This window comes from Carassius gibelio, chromosome B13 (genome assembly GCF_023724105.1).
Source record: "Carassius gibelio isolate Cgi1373 ecotype wild population from Czech Republic chromosome B13, carGib1.2-hapl.c, whole genome shotgun sequence".
NCBI classification, from domain to species: Eukaryota; Metazoa; Chordata; class Actinopteri; order Cypriniformes; family Cyprinidae; genus Carassius; species Carassius gibelio.
The window spans coordinates 8,546,765-8,566,547 of record NC_068408.1 but is presented as its reverse complement, the minus strand read 5'-3'; the positions used below and the strand labels follow the sequence as shown (position 1 = coordinate 8,566,547).

At 36.7% G+C, this 19,783-nt stretch overlaps 4 protein-coding genes across 6 annotated transcripts in view; 3 read left to right on the top strand and 1 right to left on the bottom strand.

Annotated features, from left to right (window-relative positions):
* The first annotated feature begins 97 nt into the window (after positions 1-97).
* gmfb (glia maturation factor, beta) lies at positions 98-3,933 on the top strand. Its single transcript, XM_052572398.1, has 7 exons — positions 98-243; positions 1,533-1,629; positions 1,743-1,792; positions 1,899-1,950; positions 2,052-2,132; positions 2,236-2,309; positions 2,398-3,933. The coding sequence occupies exons 1-7, from the start codon at positions 241-243 to the stop codon at positions 2,467-2,469; spliced, it is 429 nt and encodes a 142-aa protein (XP_052428358.1). The 5' UTR covers positions 98-240; the 3' UTR covers positions 2,470-3,933.
* A 1,724-nt stretch (positions 3,934-5,657) lies between these two features.
* cnih1 (cornichon family AMPA receptor auxiliary protein 1) lies at positions 5,658-10,418 on the top strand. The gene is made up of 5 exons (XM_052572397.1): positions 5,658-5,797; positions 6,960-7,028; positions 8,572-8,684; positions 8,859-9,002; positions 9,156-10,418. Exons 1-5 carry the CDS (start codon positions 5,717-5,719, stop codon positions 9,181-9,183), a joined length of 435 nt encoding a protein of 144 aa, XP_052428357.1. The 5' UTR covers positions 5,658-5,716; the 3' UTR covers positions 9,184-10,418.
* cdkn3 (cyclin-dependent kinase inhibitor 3) lies at positions 8,561-15,748 on the bottom strand. Of its 3 annotated transcripts, none has more exons than XM_052572393.1 (9): positions 15,686-15,748; positions 15,338-15,423; positions 15,194-15,249; positions 14,890-14,934; positions 13,082-13,304; positions 12,296-12,327; positions 12,099-12,202; positions 11,900-12,010; positions 8,561-8,703 (listed from the first exon to the last, which is right to left on the bottom strand). In XM_052572393.1, exons 2-8 carry the CDS (start codon positions 15,412-15,414, stop codon positions 11,921-11,923), a joined length of 627 nt encoding a protein of 208 aa, XP_052428353.1. In that variant the 5' UTR covers positions 15,415-15,423; positions 15,686-15,748; the 3' UTR covers positions 8,561-8,703; positions 11,900-11,920. The 3 variants fall into 3 exon arrangements, with proteins under 3 accessions (XP_052428353.1, XP_052428354.1, XP_052428352.1); XM_052572394.1 differs by lacking the exon at positions 8,561-8,703 and adding an exon at positions 11,096-11,592; XM_052572392.1 differs by lacking the exon at positions 8,561-8,703 and having other exon boundaries at positions 11,711-12,010; positions 15,686-15,746.
* Positions 15,749-15,849: 101 nt separating this feature from the next.
* The window catches only part of LOC127970114 (uncharacterized), a 10,717-nt gene continuing 6,783 nt past the window's right edge, over positions 15,850-19,783 (top strand). The window contains exons 1-9 of the mRNA XM_052572388.1: positions 15,850-16,289; positions 16,565-16,630; positions 17,279-17,323; positions 17,646-17,810; positions 17,893-17,978; positions 18,064-18,200; positions 18,998-19,045; positions 19,127-19,226; positions 19,326-19,464. Coding sequence (XP_052428348.1) covers positions 17,282-17,323; positions 17,646-17,810; positions 17,893-17,978; positions 18,064-18,200; positions 18,998-19,045; positions 19,127-19,226; positions 19,326-19,464 — 717 coding nt within the window. The 5' untranslated portion in view covers positions 15,850-16,289; positions 16,565-16,630; positions 17,279-17,281. The remainder of the gene's footprint in view (positions 16,290-16,564; positions 16,631-17,278; positions 17,324-17,645; positions 17,811-17,892; positions 17,979-18,063; positions 18,201-18,997; positions 19,046-19,126; positions 19,227-19,325; positions 19,465-19,783) is intronic.

The window sequence follows — 19,783 nt, the reverse complement described above, 5'->3', positions numbered from 1 at the left end:
TATGCCTTTATTTTAAGGCATTCAATGCATTAATTTGGGGCACACACACATTTGCGTGCATCATACTCATTGGGATCAGACGGATCTTGTCCTTCTATGGGTGAAATAAACTGATCCTAGTAGCATGAAGCCTTTTATGTAAAAATCTGGCGCGTCCCAGTGCTCTGATTGGTCAAATGAGTGTCACGAGACGCGGTACGGTAGAACTCCTGCACTGCTGAGCTCGTGCCGTCTGTGAAAATGGTGAGTACAAAAACGGCTTTATTGGATTAATAGAAACATTTGTGTGGCAGCCCTCTTTTGCAAGATGTATAATCATACGGATGCATTTATAACTAACGCCCCACGCCTCAATGGTCTGGGATATATGTATGTTAAAGAGGTTGTTTTTTTCTGAGCCCTGTTGCAGTTCCACCCAGTGCTTTGTGATGAGCTGCATGTTAAACCCTCTCTGACCTTACACCGACTTCATAAAGTTTACCAAAATAAAGACGTGTTTGGCGTTTAGTATATCCCAAATTTCTGTTTTGAATTTTCACGATATAGGATTGCTTTACATAATTGCTGTATGATGGAATTCCGGAGTCTCCGAGGGAATTCTCATTTCCTGTTGCAGGCGTGCTCACACTTCAGTATTTCAAAGAAATTTGCGAAATCGTCTAAGCGAGAAAGAGACGGTGTGGCTCCTTTATTTTGAAAGGCACGCCAAGCCACGATCAAAAAATGTAATCAAATCAGAGCATAAATGACGAGCAGTGAAATTAAATAAAAGCCGATTCTTTGCATTCCACCCACACTTCACGTCAAAAACACGTTTGCCCACTTTCGCCCGCCACATCGACAGCTAAGAACATGATTGTTCTCCTGATGACATCAGTGTGGTGATGACCTACACTGATTGTCATGGTGCATGACTTTTGTAACTCCCTTGTGATGTTGCGTGCCAGAGTGGACCTGTGGGTTTATTGAGTTGACTGTATTCAAACAGTTGTGATCTTAAATTTGTAAACAGAATTACACAATCAGAAAAAATGGTCAATAGTTTCCAAGCTCTCTGCATTCAGTCTGTTGGTTACTTGTTATTATCAGCATTTTTGACTCCAAGACCCCCTTTGTCCAGGTCAATATTTGAAGGCTCCACTATTTAAGCTGAGGTAACTCTTATAGTACAAAAAATAAATAAACTAAAAATAAAGTTTAATGTTGCACATTTTCTTTTGAGTGTTTACAGCATTTCTACACATTTGTATTTTTTAGTAGTTTAAAAAAGATTATATTAATATAACTACATTTATGTAATTGTAAGACTAACTGGGCCCCCAAAAACTTTGCAAAGACCCCTGGAGAACCCTGGCCCCCAACTGAGAACCAATACTTTGACAAACTCTGAACCCTGAGTTTCTCCAGTTATGATTTATATATTCACCACTACTATTCAAAAGTTTAGACACAATTAACTAAACAGACTGGAAATAGTAATAAAGCTGACTAAAATGTGGAGTATAGTAACAATAATGTTTGTGTGTGTGCAGAGTGAGTCTTTAGTTGTGTGTGAGGTGGATGAAGACCTGGTGAAAAAGTTGCGGGATTTCCGCTTCAGGAAGGAGACTAATAATGCCGCCATCATCAGTGAGTCAAACTGAAATTAAACTCCCACACACCTGAGTTGTTCCATATATACTTACACTTATTAAGCACAAGGACTGAATGCTGATATTGCTGTTTTTGTCCTCTGGTTATAGTGAAGATTGATAAAGACAAACAGCTGGTGATTCTGGAGGAGGAGTATGAGGTAAATGCAAACTGTTATTGCATCAACATGCAAAACATAGCTTTCTAGTGGGATTAAAAATTGAGCAGATTAGTGGTGAAAACCAGGGTTTGATTTCTCCTTGTAGGATATTTCCCCTGAAGACCTGAAGAATGAGCTACCAGAGAGACAGCCCAGATATCCTTCACTAAAACAAAACTCACTCTGTGCTGCACTGTGATTCAGCTCATGTGTATATTCAACATTAAACAATCATTGGATTCCTTAACCTGTGATACATTTTTAGTCTACAGCTATAAGTACCAGCACGATGATGGGAGGGTGTCCTACCCTTTGTGTTTTATCTTCTCCAGTCCTGTTGGTAAAGAAAATACACACATTCAATAGTCAACACGTACAAACCCTTTAATATTAGGCCGTTTCTCAAAAATGAAACTTCTCCAATATGAAACTTAATTTCCCAGGATGCAAACCTGAGCAGCAGATGATGTACGCCGGCAGCAAAAACAAACTGGTACAGACGGTTGAACTGACCAAGGTGAGCTCTAACTAACACCTAACCTTACACCCAGTGATGTTGTGGAAATGATTTTTCTTACAGTTTGTCCGTATCTGCTTTCTCTCAGGTGTTTGAGATCAGGAACACTGAAGACTTGACAGAGGAGTGGCTCCGAGAGAAACTGGGCTTCTTCCGCTAAGAAAGGACCGAACAAGCTAACACTCGTGTTTAAAGAGTGACCGAGATGGGACCATCACCTCCAAAATGGAGAGAATTCCATAGTCCATCTGATAATGTCTGATTTTGTGTTTGAATGCTTCCGCCCAAACTATAAACCTGCCTGTGCTAGTTTAAGATGACAAAAATGTGAGGTGCAAAGAAAATAAAATGTGAAAGCAAATTCCACATATGCACATATACAATCGCTTGGATTTTCAAAACCATTCCTTTCTCATCCCTGAGTAGTAACACATGTACTGGCCTGCATGGGGGTCCAGACTTAAAGCCATGATAGTTCGATGACATGTTGTGATTTTGTCAGCTTTTCTTCATGATAGAAGAGATGGCAACATATTTAAACATTGTAAAAATCTATAATGTGGCTTGTTTTGCCCGATTTGGTACAAAGTCACACAAGTCTAAGTCTAAACCCCTGATAAGAGCTAAACATTTTCTTCCTTTGTAAAGCATTTTCTTACTTTAATTTTGACCAAAATAAATTATTTTGGTTTGATATGTGTTGAACTGTAATGGTAGGTGAGAGGATAGAAGTCTTACTGATATTTTGGGGAGAAACAGTTTACTGTTTCTGCCCTTTTTGTCATAAATAGTTTTTTTTTGCCTCTTTTAAATTTGTGTTCACAGCGTGATAAACAAATCTTGACTAAAGCTCTAGAATCTGTGAGGACAATTTGGTGAAAGTTCTGGGATTATTTTTACTTGATTTAGTGTTTTTGAAAGATGGGGCATAGAATTTGTCACCTGGATGTCCTTAATCACAGATCAGCCCTACCTTTTTGAAGATGTGTAGGTTTAGATGTACATCGGGAGATGTGCTATGGTGTTATTCTGCCACAGCCAATCATCTCATTAATTCCTCTGTTAGTTATTCTAAATGAAGCTTTCTCACCGTCCAACTAAACGCTGGAATAAAGCTGGTGTCACTATTCTTAAGTTTATGCAAAGCATCACTATTTATGTAAAAAACAATCTTTCTATTGGCAAAATGTAAACACTGGAAAGTTCTTAAATGTTAAAAGCTTAACAGAGTAGTATGAATAGAAGTGATGTTATCGTGGGTTTGATAAGTTACACCTCGGCAAATCTCACATCTTTCAGAATTTGTAAGCTCTAATGTGGTTCTGGCTCATCTCTGTACATCTGTAGAACCTGTAACACCTTGATTAGTGCTGTTTCCTATTAAACACTGATTGCTCACTTTGGTGATTTGTATGAGGTGGACATCACGTCCATACAGTAGTGAACTGTGTATGTGTTTAACGTTTATTTTTTTGTAATGACTGAAGAAGCTTTTCCTGATCATTTATAATTCAAGTTCTCTCTTGAAACCAGAAAAATGGTTAACCTTTCAATATGTGTCTCAATTACATTTGTCTGCTGTTTTGAATAATTAAATAAAAGGTTTTTTCCTTAAAAAATTTGACCATGTGCATAACTGGAGTGTTCTTGATGAATATTGACACCTTGTTCTATTTACAAAAAGTTTAAATAATGTCTTATACAAACTATAATTACACTGAATGTTAATGTGGTAAACGTAGGTATGGTACTTGTTTGAGCAAAGTTTACTGGTGGGAATGACTATGAATGATGTGACTAATGAACAATGAAGATTTAGTAAAGGATTTTCTGCATTTTATTCTGCTTACTTTGGTAGGAAGTATGTGGTAAAAGAGGAAATGTAATTGCATTACAAACAGACATGATAATTTAGTCATGCTCATTACTTTGTGGCTATTCTATATTCCACAAATGCTGGGTTTGTATTAGTAAACCAATATTAGGCCAATGGTACAAGAATTAGAGAGTTCTACCCACAGTAGTTTTCATGTGGTTTTGATTTTATCTGGCTGGTTGTGCTTTACTGATCTACTGCTTGACAAACATGCATCACCTGATGACCATGCTTAGATATTTTATCTTGCCGCAGGAAGTGAAGAATCTCATCAGAGGTTTGCTTGCATGTTTGCATTTTCATTTTTTCAAATTTATTATTTTTTTTTTACTAGCCACTAATAACATTATAAATGTTCAGCACAACATGCAGTATGCCAGACACCTGCAACTTACTATGAAAAAATAAAGGTTTTTAAAAGATTTTTATAATTTCAGTCACAGCAGCGACACTCAGAAGGATTACCTTTTTCTTTATGCTCCTAAGATTAGATAAAAGTATGTAAATTTCATATAATTATATATATATATATATATATATATATATATATATATATATATATATATATATATATATATATATATATATATATATATATATATATATACTGAACAAAATTATAAATGCAACCCCATTTTTCATGAGCTGAACTCAAAGATATAAGTCTTTTTCTATGTGTATACAAATATACAAAGAGAAATACAAGAAGATCTCTGCCTTAGCAATTGTATGTTTCCACATTCAAGCAGATTAAACTCACATCCATTCTTCTGCACCACAAAAATCTCTTAATATTAAAAAAATATTAAGCTCTTTAAGCTTGTACTTTTACTAAAATACTTCAGGACAGTTCTTCGCTGCTGCATTGTTTCCTGCCTATGGCTCGAACACCTCAATATATTATTTGTCTTTGGCAGCACAAAATATTTGCTGTACCCAGAAGTAAATCTAAAGGATATGAACTCTCCTTTATTTGATGTGCTCTTAAACTATGGTATAAATAACTTACTGCTGTTTGATTGTATAGGATGTTGTTTTTGTGTTTTAACATATATAGCCTACATAATTGCCTTCGAGTATGTGTATGTTTGACACATTTCAGGGTTTTGTGCTGGAATATCCTGTCTTGTCAAACTTCAAATAAAACTAAACTAAATTTTAATGTTTGTGATTCGTATTTTTCAGCATTTTATAAAATGAATTAACACATTTTTTTAGTTATATGAAAAAGATAAAATTTTGGATAGAGATTTCAAAGCTTTGGCAGAGAGAAATATCGCAGTGAGTGAATATCGGCATAAATCTTGTTGGTCTGTTGCTCACAGTAACATGTTTGAATAGAGGTGCATAAAAATTCTTCAAAAACTGTACCTTTGCGTGGGAAAAAAACATATGTGTCTGGAATTATTTATTTATTTATTTATAGTAGGGGTTACCCTGATCTCGCGTTTTTTCGTTTTCAGTCACGTGACGTCCAGCTGTCTCAACGTCACAGCAGTCGTCGGTCTGGACAATTCCACATGAGCGAAAGATGGCGTTCACATTCGCGGCCTTTTGTTATATGCTGGCGCTACTGCTGACGGCGGCGCTTATCTTTTTCGCTATTTGGCATGTAAGTATTTTGATTAAACTCCAACCATACTGGGGAGACTTTGACAAAGATACTCGGCGGATAGTGACATAGTTAGACACACAACCGAGCGCGAATGAATGGCACGAACGCGAGCTGGTGACACCTATTATTATCATAACCGCTATTCTTCCGTTAAACATTTAGGGGCCTTCCGTGTATTTAACCGCATCATCTACAGAGTTAGCCACATTTAGTGCATGTTATGTTAATCAGTTTGTCATATTTGTTAGTGGTGACCACGGGCGGATGGGCGCGCGCTCCCGTTTAGCTCTAGTGCATGTGTTTACAGAGCAGTGATAAACCAGAAATGATGCCAACAACATAACGCAAACGCCAATAAACAACAAAAACCTGATGCAGTGAAATCATTTATACATGATCCTCTCAGTCTAGAGTCCCCTGGTCTGTCTGCATCTTTTGGGCCTTTGCTTGTAAGATTGAGACGTAACTAACTTTTGTTTTATTTTTATTAAATTGGAGTTACATTTTTAGTTATTTGCGGACAGAACAGCACTATTCAGATCTCTCAGGCTGATTCATTGCTGGCTGATGTCATTAACCTGTTTCCGAGATTATTACACTTTCATAACCAGCATCACATTTCTTCCTAATATGCAAGATGCAGACAAATGTCACAACAGTAAAGGGATTATTGATTCCCACCCTGGTTTTCACAAGATTAAGGGATAAAATGTTTGAATTTCATTTAATAATATTAGTTTTGCAATAAATTAGATTTTGGTATTTGAGTAATCACGAGTAAAAAAAATAATCTGAATGATGCAGGCATAATAAATAATAGATTGTATATGTTCTGAATTTGGGATGGGTCATAAACATAACACGTGAGTTTACTGTTGAAACAAAGATAAATGCATAAAGATATCTGGTGTTTCTATAATAAAGTAGTTTAAATTTGAATGTTTAAAATATTAAGCTTTTTAAGATTTGATGGGTTTGATTCAGATTTGTCAAAGTCTGTTTATAATTGAAGTTTTTTTTAAATTGAATTAATTCAGCACGTAGAAAAATAAAAAAGTGTTGATTCTTTGACATACTCCTTACATATGACAATGTAGGAACCGTGATTGCATATTTATTATATTGATCATGTACTGTTTTTGTCCTCCCCATTTTTCAGATAATTGCATTTGATGAGCTGAAGACTGACTATAAGAATCCTATAGACCAGTGTAACACATTAAACCCGGTAAGTGATAGGTTGTGGAGAGATGGTGTGTGATGCATGCACTCCTGTTTCTTTTCTTCTATCTCAACACTGTTCTGCTAATCGATGAAATCATCTGCAGTGAATGTTGCTTTCCAGCACTAACACTACTTTGGTTCGATTTTTCTTATTTACATTTTCTCTTTTTTTGTTCTTAATATTTGCTTTTTACCTTTTTTTTTCTCTGATTGGCTCAAAGACAGTTGACAGGGTGAAAAAAATTAAAAGGGTCAGGCTTGCTCTGAAGGTTGGTACCAGAGTTCAGCTTAAGATCAGTAACTTAAGTCTCTCTGTGTGCACGAGCGGAGTGTTTACAAATGTCTTTTCAGTTAACTAACACCTCACAAATGTATAAACAAGCCAAGCAGATAGACAGGACCTGGATTACGTCAACTAGACAGCTTGATATCAGAGGTTGTCTTTGTTGCAAACGCCATCACATCTGCCAAATGAACAAAACCCAGATTGTTCCTTTAGGGTTGCTCTTATTTTGCTCATGTTTGGCTGGTTTAGTCCATTACTGTGGGTTTGGTCACAGGCACAGATGTCATCTGCACAGGTGTTTATTTGAGAGTAGGAAAGACCACAGTTTACAGGAATAAGTGTTAACTGAAAAGACTTGCAAATGCTCAAAACATGCATGTGCCGTTCTGTCCCTCCCTCCGTTTGCTCTTTACCCAGAGCGACTAACTCCATTTATTGCGTCTCACTTAGAAAGTGTATTTCTAAAATTGGCTCAGCTGTAAAACAATTTCACCATTAAGATCATGCAGAAGAAGTCATTATTTCAAGTGCACTCATGTGATTGATGAGATTAATGTTGAACGGGAGAAGAAGAGTGGGGGTAGTGCACACTGATGTAGAGTCAAGCAGTAGTATCCTTTAGAAAGGGGTATTTCTGGTTGGATGTGTCCAATTTATTCTCAGAAGTAAATGTTGGGCAAAAGCAGAATACACACTTTCTCTATTTTTGCATGGGCTTCATGTGTCGTCTCTACATTTACCGGTTATGATCAGGCATGGCAGGGGCAGCCTGGGGTCCTTGTAGCTGTCCCTCCCGCAACATGGCTGCTTTTCTCACTCTGCCTGGCAATGTGTCCCTGTGAAAAAACACGATCCTGCCTTGGTTCCCAATATCTTTGTCTGTTGGCTGGGCTTTGGGGTGTAGATGATGTTGACCTGTCCGTTTTTTTTTTTTTTTTTTTTTGCTGTAAATTGCTAATGGACAGAAGTTCAATATGCCTTATAAAAGAAAATCTATAGATGCCCTGTTTGAGGGTTTGAGCAGAGATCCTCTAAATGGTTTGAATTTAGAACTTGATGTCATAAATTCTTAAATGGATCAAAGGTCTTTGTTCAAAATTTTTGAATTCTTCACATACTATTTAGATGGGCATTTTTGTATTCTTTAATCTCTGCCCAGTAATTTAAGGTCACTGGTTTGATTTTACAATTAAAATTGTTTTAATCAATCATATGCGTTAAAATAATTGTCTTCTGACCATGTATTATTTGGCTTCCTCAGCTCGTCTTGCCAGAGTACCTCATCCATGTGTTCTTCTGCGTAATGTTCCTGTGTGCCGCAGAATGGCTGACGCTTGGACTCAACATGCCTCTGCTGGCCTATCACGTCTGGAGGTGGGTGGGGCCCTCAGCCCTAAATGAATCACAGAGAAACACACATTTCATATTTATTGGCTATATATCAAACACCTCAGCAGAGGTGTTAAGCTAGTTTCTCTAAAGTTAATAAGTGATTAGTCAACATTGTTCTTGCTCAAAGTGCAGCATTAAGTGTTTGTTTGTGTGCAGGTATATGAGCCGCCCTGTGATGAGTGGACCTGGATTGTATGACCCCACTACAATAATGAATGCAGATATTCTGGCATACTGCCAGAAGGAGGGATGGTGCAAACTTGCATTCTACCTCCTCTCATTCTTCTACTATCTTTATGGGTATGTAGAGTTTAAAAATAAAATGTTTGTATATTTAAATTTTATATAAACTTTCAGAAGTTAGGATCTATCGATCTATCTATCTATCTATCGGTCTTTGTATGTCATCAGAAACCCTGTAGCTTATGTTTTTCTCTGGTGTTTCTATTATAGGATGATCTATGTTTTGGTGAGCTCCTAAACCGGATACAGCTGGAAAGCATACAAAGAAGCCTTTGAGATGCTGATTTTAAAACCCAAATGGAGCTGAATTTGAACTCTGCCATTTCTCTCAGTTCTGCTCGGCTGTTTCAAAAGGACATAGACTTTATTTACACCTCATTGGCCAAGAACGATCCAGGACGCAAGCAGCCCGCACAACTCCAGAACCACACATGCAAGAATAAATAATGATCAACTCTTCAGTACAATCTGTTTAAACTTATATACACATGCTGCATCAATGACAAAGCATGTCACACACTGAAAGCATCAGCAGATGACATGAGACCGTTTACATTGACCAGATCGTGTCCAAAGCGGAGGCACAAGGACTTCAACACTAAACCACTGATAGAAATGTGCAAAGATTTTAAATGTGGGACAAAATAAAGATCTTGATTGTAGCATTTTAACAAACTTATTTTATCTTTAATATATTACTGCCTTGTTGCTCAGTCAGTTCTTTAATTTGTCCTTCAGAATTGCGTGCTGCTTCGGCGGTTCAAGATCTTGTAAGTCCGTGTTTTTGAGCTCATGCTGGTGGTCTGCTTCATGTTGATGGTGTTAAAACCACGGTTTACTGTGTTTTTGGTAGAAAATGAGAACTGATGCTTTCAGTGTGTCGAAAGCTTTACTTCGCTCATACACCCTGGAAATACTCCACATGTAATTTTTTTTTTTTGCTTTTAAATGTATTATTGTGTGCATTTTGTATTTCTGATTGTAATCGTTTTCTGATTTTGTTATGCTTCCATTGTTTTGTTTTTTTTAGCTAGAGATGAGTGTGGACACTATTTTGAATATTTTGGTTTGATGTTGGCCTGATCTCCGTGTGCCAAGATGCCTTTTTCTTTTAGCCTGTCAGTAATCACAAACAGAGGCTTCTGTCCTGAGGTAGAATTGTAGAGTTTGTATCTGGATTCAGAGCAGAGCTGTGTGGAAGGATTTTTTACCACACTGAAAGCTGTTCATAATCACCAAGCTGGACCAGCAAGGCTATATTCAGAGTGATAAGTTATTTTAGAATTTCCCTGTGATTGATTTAGGTTTTTTTTTCTTCTGATTACTTTCCCCTGTGTGTGTTAAACCAGCATTAAGTGCATTTGAATGTTATAAAGACTTGCAAGAGCTATAGTAATTTTTTTTTTTTTTTGTGGCTTGTAATATTGCTTAAAGTTCCCAATAAAGCCCCCCCATAGAAAAATTATAATTTTATGATGGCACTTTGTGTTAAGATTATTCCATTTGGCTAAATTAATTATGGTAAAATGGGTTTGGTTTAAACTGAAAGAATAGGACAGTAATTTTATTTTTATATAATCACTTAAGAATGATAATATTGCTAATTTCATGATGTGTAATGCTTATAATAGTTAAACAAAATTAAAAAAAAACTTTCAGCTTTGTTAATCATATCAACTCTTTAAAAAAATTAAATGATTGACTGCATACTTTTTAAGAAATATTTTTCCAATGATAAAAATTACTTTAATTTAAAAAATATTATAAAACAGTGATGCTGCTTTGCATAAATCGCCTTTTCCCATAAAAAGTTGTTAATTTTATGGGTTTGGCTTCAGGTCTCATCTGTGTCCAGCTATTTTTAGCTGTACAAAACTCGTTTTGTTGCTTGACGTTGCAGATTTGTGTGTCTTAGCAAATAATTGTAAAGTATTATCTTAATTATGAACACTGGTTTTTAGTGCAGACAGTTCACCATTTACTATACCTGTTGAACCGGAAGTCTCGCCCATACGCTTACTTCTTATTAGTCATAGTTTTTCAAAAAGTATTCTCATGTGGCAAATATAAAGTATATGCAAAAATATTTTTCATCATTCACGAGAGTATTTGAACTGTTTTGATTATATTACGATTAGTGTACTCAAATTAAATGTTTGGTTCATGTTACCAAGGTTCACTTCCGGCAAACTTTTTAAACGTCCTTACTAATGACCACTTTACAGTCAGTGCGCCAAAATGGATGCTTTCATCATAGCTGTAATAGCCAATGATGAAATGCTTTTTGTAATAGCCAAGCACCAGCAGCGCTATAGATAATATTACAACAGCATGTCTTGGTTTTGTGAAATATAGCAAAACCTATTTTACATACCGAGAGGAAACAGCAACATTGGTGCCGAAAGCTTTCCCCATATCAATGCAGGTCCTAGAGTTTGCCTGATTGTAAGCCCTCTTTTAATGATATTCTTGTGACATTTTTCTCTTGGTAATGCATCAGCCATCTCTCTTTCTAGTCTAGTCAAGCTTGCTCAGGCTCTCTCCTCCCCACCATGAGCATACAGTAAATGCCCCATCACTGATTGGCTACATGAGTGTTATGGTGCTCGGTCAGATCCACATTTCTCCCTCACTTACACAGCCAGGACTACACAAATGGAAAGCCAGATAGAAGATATTCACAAAATTGTTTGTTTGGGTGTTGATTACAATTTTCAACAGCGTGTCTCAGAAAAATAATCACTTGCTTTAACTTTAAGACCCTCTTACTGAACAAGACACATATAATTGCAAAGTTGAAGTTATATATTAAGCACAATATTATTAGATCGACTTTTAAAAATACAAAATTTTTAAAGTGCCATCAGAAAAGAAACAAATGCATTCATAATCAAAGCAGAGAAAATCCAATAAGCAAAAACACCAAAGTGATCGGTCTTTTTTTCTGCTTTTACATCATCTGGATGTCAGGATGATCATCGGGATACCGATCTCTCTGAAAGTCGTTCTTTGGCTTCTTGATATGCTTCAAACTTCTCCCGAAACTCATGAAGGAAGTTGTATTGCTATAGGAGAAAAATGAGAAAGCATCATTAAAAGGTTGTCTATACGGTTAGGGGAAGTGATGCATTTAGGTTTCTGGATGCCTCTTACCTTGACGGTCTGAATAGCTCCTCCTCCTCTCAGCTCCCTCAGGATCTCAAGAGCAACACTGGGTGTCATCGAGACAGAGAGCTGCAGCAGCAAACAAGCAGCAACTGTGACAATGAAGCACAAGTTCAACTGTAATCACACATACGGGACTAACATTAATCTTAACAATGAACCCAGTTTGAGCATTTGATACTTACTTAACCCTGAGCGCCCCAGGCCTCCATAACAACTGTGATGGAAAAAAAAAAAGTAAAATCTGAGGTTTATCTCATTTTAATTTGAAAGTATACAAATAGAGTTATGTAAATGTAGTTTTATGTGAGTCTTTTATGCTCACCAAGGCTGCATTCATTTGATACAGTATAAAAAGACAGTTACATTTTTAAAATAAAATGTATCCCTGTAACAGCAAAACTGAATTTTTAGCACATGATCCTTCAGAAATTATTCTAATAGGCTGATTTTGTGCTCAAGAAATATTTATCTTTATTATGAATCTTGAATCAGTTGCATTTGTTGTTTATTTTGATTATTACAATGCTACAGAAGATTTCTGTCAATTTTGAGATTAATTAGAATGTATGTCAAACTGTCAGATGTTTGTACACAGTAGATGCTTTCCAGATCAAGTGATCCGACAACAGACCTCTTGCAGCCGTACGTGTGCTATCTGGGTATATATACAGAACTGTCCAAACTTATTAGAACAGGAGTATTTTCTCCAGCTAAAAATGGTTTTGAGTGCGTTATTTCTATCTTTTGCTGTAGTTTGTCAGTAGGAAATATCAGTTTACATTTCTAAGCATTCGTTTTACCATTAATTGTAATAATCCAGAGAGAATTTTGTTTGCAGAAGGAGTCTGACAACAGCCAGAAAATATGAAAATGTTTCTGTTAAATTTGTTATAAAGGTAAACTGATCACATTTGTTTCCGTGGGGGTGGGGGATATCTCTGTATTGAGTAACTGAGAGTGTTTCTTACTGTATGACAGTCCTGCGCTGATTCTGCAGGCAGTCCTGCAGTTCTTCCAGAATGGAGCTGCATTGCGGAAGCTCTGGGGTGTTCCCGTCCGGGAAGGGGAGGTGGTGCACTCGGAGTCCATTCAGAGAATAAACCTCTAACAGACAGGGCACCCTGTAACGCACCAGCTCTCCTCTGGTACAGAACACAAACACGTCCTCCACACCCTGATCACACATCTCAGCTGCACACAAACACCAGATAAATCACAGTCAGGACATAAAGCTGTGAACCAAAGCAGTATATATACTTTATTTAAGAAAACAAAAATATCCATAACATTTCCAAACACTGAAATGTATTAATATTACCACACACAAGCCCAGTTAAATGCAAAAACAGCATCGCATAGACTGAATAGGAAAATGAACCTGGTTTGTTGTTTTCTAATAACTCACTACACAAATGGGGTTTTTTTTGGGGGGGGGGGGGGCAGCAGAAACCATACTTATGCAAATAAACTCACATGTCATGAAATGGAAATTGGGGTATTTTCTCCCATATTGTGACATATCAACATATCAAAAGGTAGGACAAGACTCAGTTTTTTCCACAAGGGAATTGACTGGATCGATGTCATTTGGTAATTACTTTAATGTTCATGAAAATGAATTAAGAATTGTCCATTTTGATTTTTATTAGTCTGGGTGTTTTTTTTTTGAGAGGATGCCAAAGAACCTCTATTTGTATCCAACTAATTTGACTAAATTTAGCTAACTGACAAGAATTTGTCAAGTCAAGTTTATTTCAAGAGCACATTTAAAACAACAGAAGTTGACCAAAGTGCTGTACATCCCACATCATAAATCAACAACAACAAAAATAAAATGACATCAAAAAGACAAAAACACACAGCTCTCAAACTGAACCAAAAGCCAAGGAAAATAAATGTGTTTTAAGACTAGATTTAAAAGCAGATAGTGTTGGGGCCAGCCTTACAGACAATTGTAAATTATTTCATAGTTTGAGGGCAGCAACTGAGAAAGCCCCATCTCCCCTCTGTTTCAACCTTACTCTAGGAACAGCCAAAAGCATACAATCTGGTGGGGGCTAGACCATTTAGGGATTTGTAGGCAAACACTAAAATTTTAAAATCAATCCTAAACCGCACTGGATGCCAATGAAGGGAAGCCAGTATGGGATAAATGTGGTCACACTTAAGTACCCCTTTTAGTAGTCTAACTGCAGCATCCTGCACCAACTGCAAGCGTGAAAGAGATGCCTGGCTGACACCAGCATAGATGGCATTACAATAATCCAATCGAGAGGAGATAAAAACATGTATAACTCTTTCCAAGTCTTTAAATGACAAAAAAAAGCTTTCACTTTAGATGAGAGACTTAACTGAAAAAAACTGACTTTAACCAAAGAATTTATCTGCTTAGAATCACCGGCGTCCATTATTACACACAGATTTTTAACGGAAAATTTAACATACATTATTAAGGAAACCAATTCTGTGTTGGGGGCCACATGGGTACTACTCGTGCCAAATATCACAATTTCAGTCTTACTCTCAACTCATTTGTGTCTATATAGCATAGATTTTGATAAGAAACTGCATTCTGGCCCTACCTTTAAAGGTTAAAAATACAGTTTATTTTGTTATCCTAATTATGCATGATCCTAAAGTTATGTGCATTTTATTATATGAATTTAACATTGATTTTACCTTGCTCTTTGGCAAACCAATCAGAAAATACCTGTAACCAGGTCAAGAACAACTGATTTAGACCATTACTGTATGTGTGCATGTCAGCTAGACTCACCAACATCTTTCTGCAGGTTTCGTCTGGTTTCTTTATATCTGCATCCTGAAATGAGCAGAAATTAGGGCTGCATGATACATTAAAATAAAAGTGACATCATGATATGGATTATTGCGATTATCCAAGGTGGCATTGTGATCAAGTAGCTCATGATCCAGGGTTTGTTTTAAGTGAGTATTTTTTTTTATATATAAAAAAAGTTTGTCTATTGACTTCACCAAATCATGCAGCCCTAGCAGAAATGTTTATTAAGATTTATGAAATGAGTGCACACATAGTACAAACAGACACAATTCAATTTTACCAGGTAAGGAACAAATGCCAAGAGACTGGGAACACTCCACCACTGATAGAGACAACCTGCAAAACACACACACACACCACAAATCACTCTCAATCTATTAATATTTCTCCAGCTATTGAGTGTGTATGTGTATGTTTTGCTTACCATGAGATCTGAAAAGGTGTGGCTTCCACTTCACCAAAGTCCTCTTCATCAGAAGAATCAAATTCACCTGTCCTCATTGCCCTAGTCTAGACACAAGTACACCAACATCATTAATGAACCCGACACTGACATATGAGAGCTGAATGTGGAACTGCTTTCCAAACAAGCAGCTTTGCTTATCACGTGGGACTGAAAAATTTCAGTGTAAATGTAAGAAAAATACATGTACAATATGCAATGAGAGATTACTAACAGGCTTATATATATTCTCGATTGCATAACTAATTCTATGTACACATTAAACTGCTAAATAGAAACAGAGAGAGAGAGATCAACAGCCCAACTCACCGACACGCCGATGCGTACTGCGCACGCGCGGCTATTTTAAAACATATTTACAAGAGTCGTCCAATCACATTGAATGTGTTTGAAAACCACGCCTCTTTTTGTAGAAGACACGCCCTCTCGCTTAATCTGAGAATTAAAAATGAATGAGACGTACACAAGTTAATTTTTTCAGCCTTCGTAGTGGGCTACTACAATGTACGTATTTATTCAGAGTTATAGCAGACAAGTAATATCTGAATTAATCTAATCTTTTAACTGAATGAAATATTTTGACCCAAGTTAAAATAATCACAAAAGCACTCATAGAGTCCCTAGCCATTCAAGACCTCTGATATATGAGTGGAAATCAATTGCAAAAACCTGCTCTTTTACTGGAGCGCGTGAGCGAACGTTCCCGAGACACCGGACGGCGCGCGCAGTCCGTGATTCGTTCCTCCTCTCCTACCGCAATCAGACAGACGCAGTGCACGACATCAGATATACGGGACACCGGGACACGAGAGCGCAGGGAGAGAGTGAACTACCAAAACATGAGGCCGTCACTATGTCAAAAAACTGGAATAACATTTAAACTTAAAAAGAAATCTTGAAGCTTTCCTCTCTGGTAAGTGAACGCGCGCTGCGCATTCTGTCAGATTTCTCACTATTAGTATTATTAGCTAATAATAGCATTAGTTTGATTATTAAGGTTTGTTTTTATGAATAGGCTACTGCATTCTTGGAATAATGTTGTGTTGTTTTAAGCTACTTAGTTTTACATTTAAAAGACTGTTTTAGGGAATTGAAGATTATGGAAATAGCCTACATTTGAAAAAAAAAAGGGGGAAAACATTTATAAATATTTAAACATTTATAAATATTTGTGACTCTCTGTTGTAGGGAACTCTTTGGCAGGTATATATCTATTCCACTATCTGAGATTCGCTGACAGGACGTCCAGCTCAGGTAAAAACATAGCGTCCCTTGGATTCACATTTAATAGAAACAGTGTTTTTAAACGGAGCTGATGATACATATAACACTCTCACAACCCTTTCTGCGTTTTACATGATCTTTACATTATTTATTATGTTTGTTACGTTTTGTTCTCAGGTAATGGGTGATTTCAGGCTTTCTTATTCGCGTGATGACAAATTTGGATAAGATTATCATGGATAGCTTTCTATCTTTGTAGTAACTAACTTGTTTAAAAATTGGATAAGATGATCATAAGTTACTATTCTTGTAATTACTAACTTGTTAAAAATAGATAAATTGATATTGGCTTAATATTACTTTGGTGACTGCCACGAAAAACAACAAACAATGGATAATATTATCCTAGTGTACTATTCTTGTAGTGAATAAAACCCATAAAATGGGCAAGATAATCACAAGCCTAGTTTACTATTTTTTAATAGTGACTAATTAAAAAGATTAAATAAGATGTCCATGGCTGCTCAGCGAGCATCGTACATAAGAACTGAACTGCTGTACATCTCACTACACCAACATACATCTCCACGGTCGGTCATCTGTCAAAAGAAGTATTTCAGCAGAGAATGTTTACAAGCCTTAGAGACTGTTAAATGATGTTTGTGTATCCTCGCACAGAAAATGAAATCTCATGAGGGAGAACTGGAGAGAGAGATCTCTAAGGTAACACACACACACACACACACACACACACAAATACACACAAACAGTTTTTCTTTAGCAGGTTTGAGAAATAACAAGAAACTTCTATAAGCATTGCAAACATTTATATGTCTGTTAAAAATACATTTTAAGTTGATGTGTGTAATTGCTTGTGATTACTAGGCCTTAAAAAGTCATGGGAATTTTTGCAAGTCTTAAAATCATGGACATTTCTAGCTATTGTCAGTTCTAAAATATTACACTGGAGATAAATTGTTTTTTGACGGCATGCAAACTGGATAAAATGATTTCAAATCAGTCTCATTTGATATGTTGTGTTCAGGTTCAGGGCATGGTGTGTGAGTTGCGGGCAGGGTTTTCTCGTGCGCTGCTGGAGCTGAATCAGATTCAGCAGGGAGACACTGAGCTGCAGAGTCAGCTGGAGGACACAAGACATGGCTGCAACAAGCGCGCCCTTCACCTCGAGACTCTGGTGCTGTCCCTCAAGGTGAGATCACACACCTGTCTTGTAAATATGTTCTGGACCCTATGTGTTTGTCAAAGTTATGCTTTTGTGTCTGTCTCTTTAGGAGGAGCTGGAGGAGGTACGTTGTCAGTTTCGTCAACTCTGTGAGACACAAGACAGAAAACCAGCAGAGAATCCAGGAATAGAGAAGTAAACACAAACACACATGCACACATTTAAAGAATGACTGAAACTGTGTTATAGTGTGTGTCGATTTGTGTATTTGTGAATGCAGTAATGGCGTGGATGACAGTAGCGGACAGAGTAATGGTGCTGCCGAGGCTCCTCCCCTTTCACCTGTGGGCGGAGATTTCCTCATACACTGTTACCTGCAGGGTTTACAGGTGTGGCAATGGACCAGACAGAATACAGGTGAGCTTTCATTTTTTGGGTAAAAACTAAAACTAAAAAAACTTAAAAAAAAAAAAAAAAAAGGGTTTCGAAGTACAAGTTTTCGAAACCAATACAGACTTCAAAAACACACATTTAGGAAACCGATGATGTCATGTGCAGTCTATTAAAATCCATATGTTTGCAGGTGCAGTTTTAATTTTTTTTAAATGTGGCATTGCCAACTACTGGCATGGCATGCCTAATACAGCATTTTTAATCGTTTTCGTAGATCTGTAAAAACTGGGACCATTTTGACAACACTGTTGTCTGTATACGTAACCTTACATAAAGGAAAGACTTTTCTGTTTTTAGTATAATTGTTGTTGTGTAAACATACCCTAAAATATATCATATTTTGGAATATATGTTAAAGATACGCTTTGTAACTATTTCTGATCGAAATTAACAAAATGTTAATAAGTGAGAGCAACTTAAAACCCATATGGTATGTCTATAATTATTGTTTGTATTTTAAATGAATTTTCCCCATTAAAGGCATACTTTCATACTTCTGTTTGTTTTTCCATGTTTCTTGCTTTTTTCTGTCTATTGTTTTTATATTTGCTAAAGGTAATTACTGAACAGTAGTCTGCATATACATATCGATTTATGCTTCAGCTGCTAGAGAACCAGAGAATTACACAGTGTAGCTTTAACATATTGAAAGTGTTAAATAATAAATAATATGTGGTAGAAATTAAATGTGGGGAAGTAAAGATAGTAAAAATCGTTAAACTGTGCAGTCAGAGTACAGCTGATTTTGTTAACCGTTTCAGGTGGAGATTCTCTTTCCTGCCATGGATCACACAGCTGCCTGCGGAGGGGTAAATCCTCTGTTCTCAAAGCCTTTTAACTGCTCTATATTCACATGTGGATCCTCATGTCTCTCTGTCTCTCTGTGTCAGGCAGGAGGCGGGGTGTGGTGGAGATGCTGTTGCGGTCTGAACGCGATTATGTGTCTAGTTTGAATCAGCTCTATGAGAAATACAAATCTGCTGAGCAAAAGTAGAGAACTACAATCATAATCACTCATTATCATGTCATCTCTTTTTCTCTGTCTGTACCACGCACTGTAACAGTTGCATTTGTGTGTTTCTGAGACAGTGTGGCGTTTGTAAAGCATATTGATCAGATGCTACAGCGCCACCTGCTCTTCCGCAACACCCTAGAAGAACGACTGACCATGAATGAGAGAAGCTGTGCTGCCGGGGATGCTTTCCTCAACCTCACTGGACAGAACAACGTAATGCCACTGACTACTAAAATAATCCTTTATGACATTAAAGACTTTTACGTTATTATGCAAAAATTCTAATTTAGAATGCCGTTTTTGATCCTTCTATTCATCAAGCAATCCTAAATTAATATCACATTTTTACAAAATTGTGAAGCATTGATAATAAATGTTTCTTGAATAGCGAATCAGCATATTAGAATGGTTTCTAAAGGATAATGAGACACTGAAGACTGGAGTAATGATGCTGAAAGTAATGATGGTGGAGTAATGATGCTGAAAATTCAGCTTGCATCACAGGAATAAATTGCATTTTAAAATATATTAA